Genomic DNA, 18732 nt, shown 5'->3' on the forward strand with positions numbered 1-18732 from the left:
CAAGCAGTGTAGCATGGTCATCTGCAGCCAGTGATGGCCAAGCGGGCCGTGTGTGTCATCACAAATTTACACAATAATTCAAGTGTGTCCGGACCTCCGTGGCGGGGGCTCTGCCGAACCCCTGAGATCGACTCACCGAACCCCTGGGGTTCGATCGAACCCAGGTTAAGAACCACTGCTCTAGTGGATGATTTTGCGAGGAGGAAGGCAATATAGGAAAGCGGGGGTGGGGGGGGGGGCTCCAAAAGTCATGTGCCCAGGGGCCTCACGGGACCATGATCCGGCCCTGTATGGCTGATGTAGATGCAGAGCATCAACTACAATTTCACATTCAATTTGTCTAGCCCAGATAACTGCGCCAGGAGCAGTGGACTGTTATGATATTTATGGATTGGGAATTGCGTCATATGTTAAACAGGTCTGTTTTGGATGACCACAGTCGCACCCTGAAGGGTTTTTAATTTGCCATTTGTGCATCAGGTTTCCGCATCTGCTGCCATGGTTTGTGAGGTTTAGGGTGGACCATGAGCATCGTGGAATATCAAAGCCAGGTGGGATTCATGGTGCGCATGGTGGGGATGCCACTCCGTACAGCTGCGTGATGACGTCACAAGCTCCCCAGTGTTGATCCGGGTTCACGATAACGTCACGCCCTCCTCGACCCGGGCCATGGATCACACCACGAACGGGAAATGCTACTTAACTCGAAATTACTTCAAGCAAACTCTAATTTCCCATATAAATTATGTTAGAATCAGGGGTTGTGACTAATTGTCATGAAGCGTACAAAAAATGCATATGAGTATAAGTTAACATTAATTTTGACCATAGGCGGAGTTTGTCTTCTATTTTTTTGTTTTGGTGGGGGGTGGGGGGGCAGAGGTTCGCTTTGTCCCTCACATTTAGAATCGCGAGTGGATATAATTAATTTATTTGTAATCTTAATTGTAAACTACTGAAAATAAATTAGTAAAGGTGTCCAGTTTGAGAGGGGTGTTGCCCCCCCCACAAACTCGCCCCATGTTTTGAACGAATGAGTCCATATAATTAGATATGAAGTGCTACGCTGATCTTGATCTTCAATCCATATTATGAAATGTTTTTACATTCTTTTTAGAATTACACATCAACTAGTTACTATAGTGGCAGTTAAAGATACCACATTTTGAGCACATTCTAGACTTTTTCCCACATTCCCTGGAAAAGTTTGTGTGTAGACCAAGCATTCGGGCAGACGGAGGCTGGCAACATCGACTGCCTTTTCACGTGTTTTAAAGCTACTCATTTAACCTTTAGTGTAATACTTTTCCTTTGCCTTTCTAGCCAAAGGCACTATCATCATGTACTTTGCATTTTACACAAATGTTTCAAAGCCATTTATATTTATTTTTACTATATCCTAACACGTGTGCGTCATCACTCGAAATGGCGGGCGGGCAGACGGAGGCTGAGCACGTGGTAAAGGGATTTTTGGCGGTATGCACTATGCGCGTACCAGTGACGTGCGGTGAGGTCAATGGCTGGGGAGGCACTGGCTAGTGTCAGAGCCAGATTCACACACTGAGGGGGGCGTGGCCTCACTGGGGGGGGGCGTGTTAGACACGTCCCCCTCAGTGAGGCGGATGTGATAGCTGCCTCCCCTGGTGCTTTTTCATTGCAGTTTCATGACGAGACCAGCGAGCCTAAATATCTTTATACACATACGTGAAATAAGTTACCTGGAGCATGGAAGGCGAGGACATGAAATGAAGGGGTCTACAAACATTACATTGGTGACATACTGAGATAGTAACAGGCACGCGCTTATTGGCCGCGCTCCATCCAGTTACTGAGGGGTTGTGCAATCAGAGGGGAGGCTGAGCTCGTCGCTGCCTCACCTCTCGTCTCTTCCTGTTTTTGCAGCGGAGCTCTGCAAATTTGGCGATTTTGACTCTAAAAATAATTGGAATCGTACAGAAATGACATTTATAACGCAGATCAGTGGAAAAATCTTAACATTTATTTGATTTGGTTATTCTTTTTTTTACTTTTCGTAACAGCTATTTTCATTGTAGTATGACAGGTGAGGCTCTGCCTCCCCTGCCTCCCCTGGCCGCACGTCCCTGGCACGTACAGTACAATATGATATTACAAGGTAAAATAGTCCGATTCACCACGTGCGTTCCTAGTAAAAAAAAATGCTCAAAACCGGCATGTCGTCCCCTCACCTCATGCACCTCGGCCATATGGGCCTCCCTCTCTTCCCCTAAACCTCGACGTCAGAGCCGTCATCCCAGCGGCCTTGGTGGATCCTCGGGACCGATGTGACATCCCCCCCGCCGCCCGCACCACCTCCGCAACTCCACCAACTCCACCCCCACCCCATATCACCATCCCACTCACCTTTCTCGCCACTGCCCCACCCGCCATAAACCTCCATTATTTTTCATAACAAGAGTTGTATTATATTATTGTGTTGGCAGGGCACTCTGTAAGGGGGATGCAAGGGGGTTTGTATCTATGGTATGGGATTGTAACCTCGTCGGTCAGCTCGGTAATTTTCGGTTAATTCGCGTTGCTCTCCATGCCCCCCCCCCTAACTATACTCATGTATCTCGGGCTCACAGGACCCTGTCTAGGATAGATTACTTCTTAATCTCTAAGACCCTCCTCCCTCCGGTCTAAAAAGTAAGGATACTTGACCAACAGCTTTTTTACCACTGTCCTGTTCTTACGCAGTTTATTCTAGACCCCACTGAAAAATTCCATAGCACATGGTCCCTGGACACCAGATTACTGAAGGATGCGGGCCTATTAACGAGAATCATAAATGAGGCCACTAGTTTCATGGAAATAAACTTGAGATCATACCCCCCAACCTCCATCCTGGTGGTCTGGGATGCCATTAGGGGCATTTTAATCTCAGAACGGGGTCTGGAGGAAGAAAGAAAGGACCAGAACCATCCTAGAACTGGAGGAGAAACTGAATGAGAAACATCGCCGATTCAAGACAACCCAATATCGTGCGGTCCAAGGGGAGGTGAATAGACTAAAGCTGGAACTAGACAAGGTGTTAAATGGCCAAACCTCCCTCCTCTTTATAAGGGACAAGATTTCCTTCTACGACCCCTCTCCCTCCAAGACCAAGCTCTTAACCCGGCTGGTCAAGGGCAAGCAAACTCATAACCACATTTCTGGGATCAAGGACGCCGATGGGCGCCTCAGGATGAGGGTTATGGAGGTTAATGAGAAGTTTTGCAGCTTCTGCAAGGACGCTATAGTCCTACATGTCCATGTTGGCTGTCTGTCCGAACCGCCTATCCAGCTATGCACCACTGACCTGTCACGGAAGTTGTACACCCACACCTCTTCCCCCCCCCCCCCGTGGTTGGATCAATAAAAATAATTTACAAAAAAATACCTCAGCATTGTTTTGAACTTAAAAAAGGATGAATATGCTAAACATTACTCACAAGGACATATTTTCCCAAATTATTGGCAACATATATGAGAAACAACACGTAACATGGAAACTTACAGCAGGGGGTTCCTGCATATGTATTAGAAACAAAGTTTTTATGGTTGGTTGGCTGGAGGAAGAGATAGTCACGTTCAAAGGACGTGCGGGCTGCTAGACTTGAAATAGAGTCCTACAACCCAGCGTGGCTCTCTTGGGTAAATCCGTACATTATAAGATTGTACTCGTGCAGTCAACCCTGCAGTAGCAGCAGCGGCACGGAGTGGGTTCCTGAGCCCGGTCTCGGTGCTGCGAGCCCGGGAGGAGTGAATTGCGGCCCTGGCAGAGTGGATCTGCAGATTCCATGACCTGGTGGAGATTACGGCAAGATAGAGGAGCAGCCCGCACATGTCCTTCAAACGTGTACGTGTCTCCACATGTGCTTCATATACATCCCGTCAACAACACGGGAGTACGTAATTTCAGCAAGATTGGTTCGACATTCGGTGTCTCATCAGCAGCAGAATCAGGCTGCTTGCTCAGACCAACGCTTGTGAAACGGCCTGATGTTGATAGGCAAGGACCCCTTTCTTTAACCCTGGCATTTGACCCGCATTGGTCCAAGCAAGCAGCCTTGACTGCTGATGAGATAATGGTGCCACGGTGGCAAGATGTTAACTACCTCGTCTGGTATGCATGAGGTTGTGAGTTCGATCCCGACCCTCACGACTGCTGTAGTTTGCATATTTTCTCCACGGTTGTGTGGATTTTTCTCCGGGTCCTCAGGGTTTCCCCTCCACATTTAGAAACATGAGTTTAGAGTATTTGTATGCAAAACATTTCCACATAAGTCACTTTGTTGAGCTTTCATTTGTGGCCAGGTCGCTTCTGAAAAAGAAGCTAATGGCTCAGTGTGCCTTTGATTTGCATATATTTTAAAGTGATTTATTTGCCTTGCTTATAATTTTCACTCATATCATGTTTTGTATTATTTGTCGTTGTAACGTGCTGACCTGTCTCTACTGGGCATCTGTGAGAAAGTTTAATCACTCATCTGATTCCTCCAGTATAAATAAATATTCTGATTCTGAAGGGATCTGTGGTTGACCCTATCCTGTTTTCTCTGTATGCCAACAACCTAGTCATTTTTAATCTGCACCCTGACAGGAACAGCTTTGCTAATGACACAACCCTGATGACTTCGAGATATTCCAGAAATCATCTACAGCAGGACTTCGGTTATCTTCGACTTTAACTTAATGCCCTAACGCTGGTCTTCAATGCTAAAAAAGACCAACGTTATCTTATTCTCCGGCTGCCCTAAACTTGTCTCGCCTCCTATGCATATCGTGGCTCTGGACCCGCACCTTATTGAGCAGGTTGACAACTTTAAATACCTTGTCGTTAACCTGGACTCGACAGTGTATTTCACCTCGATTTCGCTTGAATATAGTTCATGCCACCATCCTGCCCATATTTGATGGCTGTGACACCATCTACCACCTAGCTTCTGAATCGACCTTAAAACGTCCTGTTCCATTATACCACTCCACTCTCCGTTTTGCCCTTGACGCCCCCTATAAAAATTCTCATTGCAACCCGTATGTATGCACCGTATGTTGAAATTCTTTAGCACCGTACGTAGCCAACCGCGCTAATCGGAGGTGCCTGTACGTTAACCAAAATCTGCCTCCAAGAAAATCCGGAGGTTGTCACTGTTCCGTTTTCATCGCAAAGATCGCCTTAAACATCTGCTAATTACCAAAAGGATCACTTCGTTCCTCTGAACTCAATCCCGTAGCTTCAGAAGTGCCTCCTATTCCCCCCCCCCCCCAAAAAAAAAAACATTTGCTTTAAGTTGTTTGGTAAAAAAATATATTCACAGCGTTGCTGCTCAACGTTTCTGGAACAGCGTTGGCCCCTTCATCTACAGCTCCGTTCCCTGCCTTCACTCCCCCGCTTGATCTCCATATCAGGCCAAGATCACAGCGCTCACTTGCACCTGCGACTAACTTTCATCTTGCGCCACTTGCACCCATATGTTTTCGTTACTCTTTATAGATTTGCGTGTTTGTCACGGTTAGATTAGCATACAAAGCTTCACCTGATGAAGGCCGCTTGCGTTGTGGCCGAAACGTCGTGATTTTTTATTTTATTTTCACCTACGTGACTTTACCCAATAGAACCAAAGAGCTTACTTGCACGTGTACCTAATCAATTTTTTCTGCTGAGATTATATTTTCACTGTATTTTCTTTTTTGTATCCGCGTGTTTATCTAACGACCATTATTCAACCCAGTGTTTTGTGCGATACATGTATTCGTTCTCGAGTGATGACCGGAAAGTTGGCTAAACGGGGAACCCTGCGCGTACACAAATCACCTAAACGTCAACTCGATATCGTGACATCGCAGCCAATTTAATCGATGTATATATAATCACGTCGATTCCTGGATCGCGTGGTGGTGGGGGGGGCAGACACCCCCGGTCCCATGATCAGTCACGTGCTCCCCGTGTCGCCACTGAATCGATTTACCACTTTAGATTCCTGCCGTAGATTCAAAAAACCCACATCGCGAGTGCAAGGAATCGGTGTTTGTGAAGAATCGATAAATCGATGCCGCCCAAATTAGGAGTGGCTCTAAACAGCTGCTGGCTGTGGTGCCAGGCCAGAGCGGGAGCGTGCAGGGAGAGTTGGGGACAACAGGGAACGTAGGGGGAGAGTGAGACGGGTATTGAGGGAGATTATGGGTGAGTGAGATCATGATTTAGCGAGCAGAGGGTGGGCGAGGCAGGGGTTAGGGTGAAGTGACACGGGGCTGGCGTGGGAGCGCAGGGTTCGAGTGAGCGCCTGGATAGGAGTGGTTGTTGTGGCTGTGTGTGTGTGATTCGTGTGTGTGTTATTGTGCGAGTCTGTAATTGTGTGTGAGAGAGGGAGTGTCGCTGTGCGTGCTGTTTTGTGAATCTCTTGCGTGTGCGAGTCTCTGCGGCTGTGTATTGTGTGAGAGTCTGTGTGTGAGTGCCTCTCTGTGTGAGTGCCTCTCTGTGTGAGTGAGTCTGTGTGTGTCTCTGTGCGTGTGTCTGTGTGTCTCTGTGTGTGTGTCTGTGAGTCTCTCTGTGTGTGCCTCTCTGTGTGAGTCTCTCTGTGCGAGTCTCTCTCTGTGTGAGTCTCTCTGTGTGAGTCTCTCTCTGTGCGAGTCTCTGTGTGTGTCTCTCCGTGTGTGTCTCTGTGTCTCTCTGTGTGCGAGCCTCTCTGTGTGCGAGTCTCTCTGTGTCTCTGTGTGTGCCTCTCTGTGTGAGTCTCTCTCTGTGCGAGTCTCTCTGTGTGTCTCTCTGTGTGAGTCTCTCTGTGCGAGTCTCTCTGTGTGCGAGTCTGTGGCTGCGTCTCGTGATCAGTAGCAGCGCTGGACACAGCGATTTAGCGCCTCCGATTCGCACGGTTGGCCACGTACAGTGCGAAAGAAGTTCAACATACAGAGCCAGGCCGGGGAGCGGGGTCCCAGGGCCAGCACCGGCGCTAGCTTGCCCGAGTGTTTGGGGTCTCTAGGGCACGGGTTGGCGTTCGGGGTCTCTAGGGCACGGGTTGGTGGTGTTCGGGGTCTCTAGGGCACGGGTTGGCGTTTGGGGTCTCTAGGGCACGGGTTGGTGGTGTTCGGGGTCTCTAGGGCACGGGTTTGGGTTCGGGGTCTCTAGGGCACCATTTGGTGTTCGGGGTCTCTAGGGCACGGGTTGGTGTTCGGGGTCTCTAGGGCACGGGTTGGTGTTTTGGGTCGGGGTTGGAGCCGGTGCTGGGCGGTGGCTTCGTGGCTGGGCGCGCGCCTGGAGCGGAGCGAATGGAGGGCGTGAAGCTGAAAGATCGGATCCTGGAGAACATCTCCTGGTCCATCAAGAAGGTGCGGAACCACCACCCCCTGGTGACCCCCTGGCGACCCCCTGGTGACCCCCTGGCGACCCCCTGGTGATCCCGTGCGGAGCCGGCCCAGCGGCCCCTAGCCACATTTGGCCCGGTGCCCTTGGTGTGACGCAGTGAAGTGTGTTGTGTTCCCTCGTGTTGTGTTCCCTCGTTGTGGTCTCGCGTTGTGCCCTGTTCTCGTGTTGTGTTCTCCGCGTCCTGGCGTCTCGCGTTGCGCTCTCGTGTCGCGAGACGTCATCCCGCGAGTCAGCGACCCCGCAGTCCCCTCACATCGCAAACTCCTCACAGACTCCTCACAGACTCCTCACAAACTCCTCACAGACTCCTCACAGACTCCTCACAAACTCCTCACAGACTCCTCACAAACTCCTCACAAACTCCTCACAGACTCTTCACAAACTCCTCACAGACTCCTCACAAACTCCTCACAGACTCCTCACAGACTCCTCACAGACTCCTCACATCGCTCACTCCTCACAGACTCCTCACAGACTCCTCACAGACTCCTCACAGACTCCTCACAGACTCCTCACAAACTCCTCACAGACTCCTCACAGACTCCTCACAAACTCCTCACAAACTCCTCACAGACTCCTCACAGACTCCTCACAGACTCCTCACAGACTCCTCACAGTCTCCTCACAGACTCACAAACTCCTCATCGCAAACTCCTCACAGACTCCTCACAGACTCCTCACAAACTCCTCACAGTCTCCTCACATCGCAAACTCCTCACAGACTCCTCACAGACTCCTCACAGACTCCTCACAAACTCCTCACAGACTCCTCACAGACTCCTCACAGACTCCTCACAGACTCCTCACAGACTCCTCACAAACTCCTCACAGACTCCTCACAAACTCCTCACAGACTCCTCACAGACTCCTCACAGACTCCTCACAAACTCCTCACAGACTCCATCACAAACTCCTCACAGACTCCTCACAGACTCCTCACAGACTCCTCACAGACTCCTCACAGACTCCTCACAGACTCCTCACAGACTCCTCACAGACTCCTCACAGACTCCTCACAGACTCCTCACAGACTCCTCACATCGCTCACTCCTCACAGACTCCTCACAGACTCCTCACAGACTCCTCACAGACTCCTCACAGACTCCTCACAGTCTCCTCACAGACTCCTCACAGACTCCTCACAGACTCACAAACTCCTCATATCGCAAACTCCTCACAAACTCCTCACAGACTCCTCACAGACTCCTCACAGACTCCTCACAAACTCCTCACAAACTCCTCACAGACTCCTCACAGACTCCTCACAGACTCCTCACAAACTCCTCACAGACTCCATCACAAACTCCTCACATACTCCTCACAGACTCCTCACAGACTCCTCACAGACTCCTCGCAGACTCCTCGCAGACTCCTCACAGACTCCTCACAGACTCCTCACAGACTCCTCACACCGTAGACTCCTCACAAACTCCTCGCATCAGACTCCTCACAGACTCCTCACAGACTCCTCACAGACTCCTCACAGACTCCTCACTCCTCACATCACAGACTCCTCACAGACTCCTCACAGACTCCTCACAGACTCCTCACAAACTCCTCACAGACTCCTCACAGACTCCTCACAGACTCCTCGCAGACTCCTCGCAGACTCCTCGCAGACTCCTCACAGACTCCTCACAGACTCCTCACAGACTCCTCACAAACTCCTCACAGACTCCTCACATCGCTCACTCCTCACAGACTCCTCACAGTCTCCTCACAGTCTCCTCACAGACTCCTCACAGACTCCTCACAGACTCCTCACAGACTCCTCACAGTCTCCTCACAGACTCCTCACAGACTCCTCACAGACTCACAAACTCCTCATATCGCAAACTCCTCACAAACTCCTCACAGACTCCTCACAGACTCCTCACAGACTCCTCACAAACTCCTCACAAACTCCTCACAGACTCCTCACAAACTCCTCACAGACTCCTCACAGACTCCTCACAAACTCCTCACAAACTCCTCACAGACTCCTCACAGACTCCTCACAGACTCCTCACAGTCTCCTCACAGACTCCTCACAGACTCCTCACACCGTAGACTCCTCACAAACTCCTCGCATCAGACTCCTCACAGACTCCTCACAGACTCCTCACAGACTCCTCACTCCTCACATCACAGACTCCTCACAGACTCCTCACAGACTCCTCACAGACTCCTCACAGACTCCTCACAGACTCCTCACAAACTCCTCACAGACTCCTCACAGACTCCTCGCAGACTCCTCGCAGACTCCTCGCAGACTCCTCGCAGACTCCTCGCAGACTCCTCACAGACTCCTCACAGACTCCTCACAGACTCCTCACAAACTCCTCACAGACTCCTCACATCGCTCACTCCTCACAGACTCCTCACAGTCTCCTCACAGTCTCCTCACAGACTCCTCACAGACTCCTCACAGACTCCTCACAGACTCCTCACAGACTCCTCACAGTCTCCTCACAGACTCCTCACAGACTCCTCACAGACTCACAAACTCCTCATATCGCAAACTCCTCACAAACTCCTCACAGACTCCTCACAGACTCCTCACAGACTCCTCACAAACTCCTCACAAACTCCTCACAGACTCCTCACAAACTCCTCACAGACTCCTCACAGACTCCTCACAAACTCCTCACAAACTCCTCACAGACTCCTCACAGACTCCTCACAGACTCCTCACAGTCTCCTCACAGACTCACAAACTCCTCATCGCAAACTCCTCACAAACTCCTCACAGACACCTCACAGACTCCTCACAAACTCCTCACAGTCTCCTCACATCGCAAACTCCTCACAGACTCCTCACAGACTCCTCACAGACTCCTCACAGACTCCTCACAAACTCCTCACAAACTCCTCACAGACTCCTCACAGACTCCTCACAGACTCCTCACAGACTCCTCACAGACTCCTCACAGACTCCTCACAGACTCCTCACAGACTCCTCACAGACTCCATCACAAACTCCTCACAGACTCCTCACAGACTCCTCGCAGACTCCTCGCAGACTCCTCGCAGACTCCTCGCAGACTCCTCGCAGACTCCTCGCAGACTCCTCACAGACTCCTCACAGACTCCTCACACCGTAGACTCCTCACAAACTCCTCGCATCAGACTCCTCACAGACTCCTCAGACTCCTCACAGACTCCTCACAGACTCCTCACAGACTCCTCACAGACTCCTCACAGACTCCTCACTCCTCACATCACAGACTCCTCACAGACTCCTCACAGACTCCTCACAGACTCCTCACAGACTCCTCACAGACTCCTCACAAACTCCTCACAGACTCCTCACAGACTCCTCACAGACTCCTCACAAACTCCTCACAGACTCCTCACAGACTCCTCACATCACAGACTCCTCACAGATTCCTCACAGACCCCTCACAGACTCCTCACAGACTCCTCACAGACTCCTCACAGACTCCTCACAGACTCCTCACAGACTCCTCACAGACTCCTCACGGACTCCTCACTCGCTCACTCCTCACAGACTCCTCACTCCTCACATCACAGACTCCTCACAGACTCCTCACAGACTCCTCACAGACTCCTCACAAACTCCTCACAGACTCCTCACAGACTCCTCACAGACTCCTCACAAACTCCTCACAGACTCCTCACAGACTCCTCACATCACAGACTCCTCACAGATTCCTCACAGACCCCTCACAGACCCCTCACAGACTCCTCACAGACTCCTCACAGACTCCTCACAGACTCCTCACAGACTCCTCACAGACTCCTCACAAACTCCTCACAGACTCCTCACAGACTCCTCACGGACTCCTCACTCCTCACAGACTCCTCACAGACTCCTCACAGACTCCTCACAGACTCCTCACAGACACCTCACATCACAAACTCCTCACAGACTCCTCACAGACTCCTCACATCGCAGACTGCTCACAGCACAGACTCCTCAAAGTCCCCTCACAGACTGCTGAGGTCTATGTGGACGGGCAGATCGTGAGGTTGGTGTGGAGGGGCAGGTCGTGAAGTCGGTGTGGACGGGCAGGTCGTGAAGTCGGTGTGGAGGGGCAGATCGTGAGGTTGGTGTGGAGGGGCAGGTCGTGAGGTTGGTGTGGAGGGGCAGGTCGTGAGGTTGGTGGGGAGGGGCAGGTCGTGAGGTTGGTGTGGAGGGGCAGATCGTGAGGTTGGTGTGGAGGGGCAGGTCGTGGGATCGGTGTGGAGGGGCAGGTCGTGAAGTTGGTGTGGCGGGGCATGTCGTGAGCTCGGTGAGGAGGGGCAGGTTGTGAAGTTGGTGTGGAGGGGCAGGTCGTGAGGTGGGTTTGGAGGGGCAGGTCGTGGGATCGGTGTGGAGAGGCAGGTCGTAAGGTTGGTGTGGTAGGGCAAGTTGTGAGGTTGGTGTGGAGGGGCAGGTCTAGGAGCGAGCTCTAGTTGCTGTCCGGTCTGCCCACGTTCCTATTTGTAAAACGTCAACTCGAGTTAAATGCCAACGCTGGCTGTGCCAGCCCGGATTTCTCGCGCCGGTCTCGCCTAGTTCACCAAACACGTTTAGTAGTTTTTTAGGGTTTTGATCGTGTAGGAAATGTCAATTACCCGAGAGTGCTGAGCCCTTGTTTACACCAGATGATGCTGGATGCAATCTCCAGCTAAATGTTATTTTTTAAAGCCATGTGGCTACGCCTAATGCCAAGGAGAGGGCGTGACGCGTTGTTTTTGAGACGCTGTAGTTTTACTCGTGGCATCTTTGTGCACAGTATCAAGATATTGAATGATAAAAATGGGGCTTCACCCTTTCTGGCATAAATACAGAAGGTGTTAAGATGTTCAAACACCAAATATACACCTTTTATAGGACATCAAGCCTGAATTAACTACACGGACATGTGGTAAAACATGCAAACAAAATATGCGTTGATACTGCACGCACTGTTCTGGAAACTGATTGGCCTGAACCAGAGGTGGCCTCTTTCATGTCTTTGTCTCAAAGGTGACTATTTCCGTTGTCCTTGTACTGTTCGCCTTTTGGCAGCCTTTGGTCCAGCACTGGTCAATGATAAGAACGAGCGCAGTCTCCCTGGAGTAAGCTAGGTAGTTTAACACGTAGGCTTTCGTGACCAATATCCATTATAGAGCTTTTTGGGTTAGATCGAGTAAATGTATAAATGTGTCGTTAAAACCCGCCACCACCCGACACAACCAACTAGTAAGGGTTGTCACGTAAACAGAACATGCCGATTTGTCACTAGTATAGCACACCGGTGTGTTGGAAAGCCAAGCCACAACATTTACAAAGTGAGTACGACGTTTCACCAGTACACCGGTGTGCTGTACTAGTGACTAATTGGCATGTTCTGTTTACGTGACAACTCTTACTAGTTGGCTGTGTCGGGTGGTGGCGGGTTTTAACGACATATTTACGCGACCTAACCCAAAAACCTCTTATGTAGGCTAGGTAGTCGGCATACTGTAGGGGGCAGAATTGGGGGATGATGTGATCTTTGAGTGACAATAGCGAGGTGCTGCAGGAGTTTGGAAATGGTTGATATGTTTGTAATGGGGCCGTATGAAAAAATAATAAGAGGTTTTACCCTTTCTGCCAACAATGGGGCCATAGTTTGCAGGGTCCCTGGGGTCAGAGACAGGTTTTTGTTTCATAGAGGAGTCACTGGGCCCATTTTCATGGATGGAGGGAAAAAGATTGTACTGGAGATGGCATCGTGCTTGGAGAAGCTGCAGATGATAGCCGAGGGAGACGAACAACTGCTGCTGATGGTGGAACACAGCAGAAGGACGCAGATTAACACCCGTGGCGGCAGAGAACTGCTGATGGCGGTGCTGTGCCTGCAGTTGCACCAGAAGCGTTGAGCTTTTGCACCAGCAACCCTGCAGTACTGAAGCCGCCATCCTTGGAGAAGACACTGGTGGCCGAGACGGCTCATGGCTGAAGGGAAGACATGCTACTCTTGACACTGGCAGTGAAGCTGGAGTGTTGCTGTGAAGAACAACCTTGGAAGAACCTGTGAACAGTGCTACTCCCCAAGCTTTAGCCTGTCTATCATTATACTTTAGACCTGTTCATCGCATCTGATCTCACACTGCACAGGAGAGGCCGCTTTTCCCATTGCTGTCTTTGACCCTAGTCTATTCTATGTAACGCTCCCCTGGACTCCAGGCGTGCCATTATTCACGCCGCAAAGCGCACCACGGGGCATTGCGGTGACGCCGCGTGGCACAGGCTACGTGGTTTCTCTTCCTCTTTCCATCAGCGTGCGGCTTGTTCCGCTGCTCGTTTTGTGCCGAGCGAAGACTTTTGGAATCTTAACCTCTCCACTGTAGGTTCAGCCTCAGCTGCCAAGGGGCGTTCTCTTCTACGAGGACAGCCTGGGAGTGATGCTGTCATTGTCACAGTTCCTATTCTCACGGCAAAAGCAAAGCTCAAAGAGCCAAAGTGATTGCACCCTTAGGCGGTACTCATCTCCTGTTTACACATGTGAGTCAGTGAGGGGCAAATTCCACATTCCTATGGTGGGGGTGAGTCCTCTGCATTGAGCGTTTTCTCAAGTGTTTTTTTTTCTATTTTGTGGTCTAAAACGACACAGTGACTACAGATGCAGTTCTTGTGAGCTGGTGGTCGGGATAAGGCTGAGAACGTTGGTACAGTAATATTCTGATTTACGTCTCTCTTTTATGTCGTTTCGCAAATATGTCATCACTTTATTCATACCACTACATGATTTGCGTCGCCTTCACCCACGCGTATGTCGCTGACAGCATTGTCCACCCTTACTCTTATCCGTCGCCTCAGCCTTCGCCTCCACCTACCCTGTAAATTCATCACACCTTTCAGTAACGCATCCCTCACGTTAACCGGGGTAATTATTGTACATGCAATGCTACACACCTCTGTGCGTGTGGTTAAATCTGTTTTGCGGCATGTACTCTTGTTCGTGTTGCAGTGGGTGTTCGGCCGTGTACAGGTCTGTACTCGGAGTCGCGCGCACACCACTTCCCATTGAGAGCTGATGGAGGGAAATCGTAAAAAAAATTTTAGATAAACTGCGATGAGGAGGAACAGAACATTGCGGTCGTATTCTTATAGAAAACGCCGGGAGGTTTGGAAAACCGGATCCACCTATTTAAAGCCGAGACTTGTGTTGATTTAACGAATCACGTCACCAGCAGTGAGGCGTGGACACAGGCGCGACAAGCTGGTACAAGCGGATAATGAGAAACATGATGTGGTGTCTTTTGATTTAAAGCTTTCGTGACTGCAGTAATTCATATTCTTAGCTCTTTCGGTAAAGTCACGTTGAAGGGAAACAATAAAATAACAAAATATATATAAAACAATAAAAATTCTCACGACGTTTCGACCATAACACAAATGGTCGAAACGTCGTGAGAATTTGTATTGTATATATATTTTGTTATTTTATTGTTTCCCTTCAACGTGACTTTACCGAAAGAGCTAAGAATATGATGTGGTGTCATTTGAAACGAGTCGGTGTCACAGTCCAAATTCGCCAAATGCAGAAAATGACACCACAAATCACTCAATTGGGATTCTACGCAGCAGCCACATCACCCCCCGCTGCGAAAACTACAACAGGCGATGTGAATGCAGCGCCATCGCTCGCACCTCTGAATTTGTTCTCTTTCTACGAGAGTGAGTGCCTACTGTGTGGCAGTGCGTTACAAGTTGAAACGAAAAATTACGAACAAATCACTTCAGCACAGCTCGTCTTTGCAGATGTAACACAAAGAGTAACATAAAAAAAAATTTTACCTCATCATTTCCCTGTAGCTCCACACATGCAGCTCCCCATTAGTTCTGCCCATTTCTGTGGATGGTGCTTTGCAGTCCGCGAAGCGCTTTCAGTCCACTGCGGGGTGTCGCAGATTACGGGAGGGAGGACAAACCGCCAATAATCCACAAAGTACAGGGAATTGCGTGCGGATTATTGGTTTGCAGATAATGAAATTTTGCCATACTCAAATAATTGGATAGCCCAGTGCTTGCATATGTTGTTGAATATTTTCCAAATACAGTTATAATGTGGGGTGCCACGGTGGTATGCAGGAGGTCGTGGGTTCGATCCCGACCCTGACGCCTGCTGTATATTTGGAGTTTGCGTGTCTCTTTCTTGGTCGTGTTGATATTTCTCCGGGTCCTCCGGTTTTTCACTCCGTGTTTAGAAACATGCGTTTATAATATTTGGCTGCTATAAATGTCGAAATGATAAGCCACTTAATTGTGCTATAATTTATGGCCAGGGCACTGGACCTTACCTGGTAAAATAAAAATAGTGAAATAATAAAAATATAGATTTAAAGTTTTCGTAACTGCAGGGCTCCATACTCTTTGGTTCTTTCGGTAAAGTCACGTAGGTATAAAATAAAATAAATTAAATCGCGACGTTTCAGGCGCAACACAAGTGTCCGTCATCAGGTGGGACAACCATAGCAAGAAATAATTGCTGAAGTGGGCAAAAGGGCTGCCGAGACAAGAGGCTATATAGGTAAGAGAGGGGGGCGGAGCCAGGGAGGAGATTTAGAGAGGGGGGTGTGGGGTAAGGGGAGTGGAGCACTGCTAGAGGGATTAGGAAACGAGCAAGGCAACATACCGGGGGGTGGGGGGGGGGAAGTGGGCGGTGCTGGGAGTGGGTGGTTGAAGAAACTGAATATGCGGTTATTAGGGGGGTGTGGGGTAGGGGAAGTGGAGCGCTGCTAGAGGGATTAGAAGACGAGCAAGGCAAAATGCTGGGGGGGGGGGGGGACGTGAGCTGGGCTGGGAGTGGGAGGCTGAAGAAACTGGAGATGCGGATATGAAGACAACACCATAAAGCAGTTAAGGTTTTACCTGGTTAATAACATCCTTCCAGTGATTGCTCAATTTTTTGTCCATCTTCTTGGTTGAAGTTATGTCTGTTTATATATCTGGATGGATAATTAAAAATACGCTGACAAGCTTAGCAGTTTTGATTTAAAGCTTTCGTGACTGCAGTAATTCATATTCTTAGTTTTTTCGGTAAAGTCACGTTGAAGAGAAACAACAAAATAACAAAATATATATAAAACAATAAAAAATTCTCACGACGTTTCGACCATAACTCAAACGGTCATCATCAGGTGTGTTGGTTTGCATAAATTTATTTTTAAACGGCACATTTATTTATTTATAAAAAACGTTGGCGTCACGCGCAGCGATTTGGCAGTTTGCCCAGGACTAGTCCATCTATTTTTTTGAAAAGAGGAGGGGGGAGACGAAATTTTTTATAATGTATGCTGTCTGAAAGCCACTGTAAGCGTGAACAATCAATTAAGAACTGAAATGGTTTATCAAATCTTTCCAATGATTGCTAAGATAGAATCCATCTTCTCGGTTGAAATTGTCTCTGTGCTTGTATATGTGGATAGCCTCATGAACGAATCTCTCATGGAAGCCAGATGGCTTACAAAGAACCTCCGTCTTGGAAAAGTCAATGGCATGTGAGCCTACTGAATTAGAACAATGATCTGCTACGGCCGAGGTGTTGGTCCTACCGTGTTTAAGGTCTGCTTTATGTTCACGAATGCGGTCCGAGACATGGCGTTTGGTTTCTCCAATGTAACTACTACCACAGAGGCAACTTAGTTTGTAGAAACCAGGGTATTGTATGTCCGGAATCACATCTTTTACAGACGGAACCAGATCACGGATTTTATGTAATGTGTTGAAACGGACCTGGATCTTGTGTTTATACAATACCCTGGTGTCTACAAACTAAGTTGCCTCTGTGGTAGTAGTTACATTGGAGAAACCAAACGCCATGTCTCGGACCGCATTCGTGAACATAAAGCAGACCTTAAACACGGTAGGACCAACACCTCGGCCGTAGCAGATCATTGTTCTAATTCAGTAGGCTCACATGCCATTGACTTTTCCAAGACGGAGGTTCTTTGTAAGCCATCTGGCTTCCATGAGAAATTCGTTCATGAGGCTATCCACATATACAAGCACAGAGACAATTTCAACCGAGAAGATGGATTCTATCTTAGCAATCATTGGAAAGATTTGATAAACCATTTCAGTTCTTAATTGATTGTTCACGCTTACAGTGGCTTTCAGACAGCATACATTATAAAAAATTTCGTCTCCCCCCTCCTCTTTTCAAAAAAATAGATGGACTAGTCCTGGGCAAACTGCCAAATCGCTGCGCGTGACGCCAACGTTTTTTTTATAAATAAATAATTGTGCCGTTTAAAAATAAATTTATGCAAACCAACACACCTGATGATGACCGTTTGAGTTATGGTCGAAACGTCGTGAGAATTTTTTATTGTTTTATATATATTTTGTTATTTTGTTGTTTCTCTTCAACGTGACTTTACCGAAAAAACTAAGAATATAAGCTTAGCAGTGTTCATTCGGACGATGTCTTTCCGACAGCTCTGTTTCTTCACCTGAGGACGGCTGCTTGCGTTGTTTTATTTTTATTATTTCCCTTCTACGTGACTTTACTGAAAGAACCAAGCATAATATCTGGATGGCTTCATGAACAAACCTTTGATAGTAGCCTGAAGGTTTTCAGAGTACCTTGGTCTCGGAAAAAAACAATATAATGAGAGCCCACAGCGTTATAGCAATGGTCAGCCGTGGCGGAGGTATTGGTTCTGCCGTGTTTCAGATCTGACTTGTACTCACGAACACGGTCCGAGATATGTCGTTTCGTTTCCCCAATGTGACAACCACCACAGGTGCAACTTAGTTTGTAGACTCCAGGATATTGCATGTCAGGAATGACATCCTTCACAGATGGGATTTGATCACGGATTTTGTGTACTGTACTGAATCGGACCTGGATCTTGTGTTTGTTTAAGATTTTGGAAATCTTTTTGGCAACGCCTGCTATGTATGGTAACGTGATGGTTTTTATTGCCATCTCAGGGGGTTGTTTCTCCATAGTTGGAGAAACAGCTTTGCGAATAATGCGGTCCGAGTAGCCATTCATCTTGAGGGCCTGGTGTACGTGTTCCAGTTCACTGGCTAGGTGGTGTTGGTCAGAAATGCATTGGGCCCTATGTGGTAGTGTTTTGATGAGGGAATTATTCTGTGCCGGATGGTGGTGGAAATCAGGTTTCAGATAGGAATCCGTGTGGGTGGCTTTCCTGTAGGCAGTGTCCCAACGAGCCATTAGGTCTCCTAAACAAAACATCCAGGAATGATAGCTTACCATCCTCCACTTCCATGGTGAATTTGATGGATAGGTTTATTGAATTAATGTGGTTCAGAAATTGGTTCAATGCTGACAGGCCATGTGGCCAAATGACGATAGTGTCATCTCCATATTTCTTCCACAAGGAAGGATGTAGGGGGTGGATGCCTGGATGGCATCTGTTTACAATTTCTCCATGAAAAC

General features: G+C 48.7%; 1 protein-coding gene across 4 annotated transcripts in view; it reads left to right on the forward strand.

Annotated features, from left to right (window-relative positions):
• Positions 1 to 6004: 6004 nt before the first annotated feature.
• Positions 6005 to 18732, forward strand: part of PLEKHM2 (pleckstrin homology and RUN domain containing M2) — a 47282-nt gene continuing 34554 nt past the window's right edge. For all 4 annotated transcript variants that reach the window (XM_032965312.2, XM_032965313.2, XM_032965314.2 and 1 more), the window contains exon 1: positions 6005 to 7329. In XM_032965312.2, the coding sequence (XP_032821203.2) occupies positions 7270 to 7329 (60 nt within the window). In that variant the 5' untranslated portion in view covers positions 6005 to 7269. The remainder of the gene's footprint in view (positions 7330 to 18732) is intronic.

This window comes from Petromyzon marinus, chromosome 34 (genome assembly GCF_048934315.1).
Source record: "Petromyzon marinus isolate PM22_M1 ecotype Great Lakes invasive population chromosome 34, UKy_Petmar_22M1.pri1.0, whole genome shotgun sequence".
In the NCBI taxonomy this organism is placed as follows: Eukaryota; Metazoa; Chordata; class Hyperoartia; order Petromyzontiformes; family Petromyzontidae; genus Petromyzon; species Petromyzon marinus.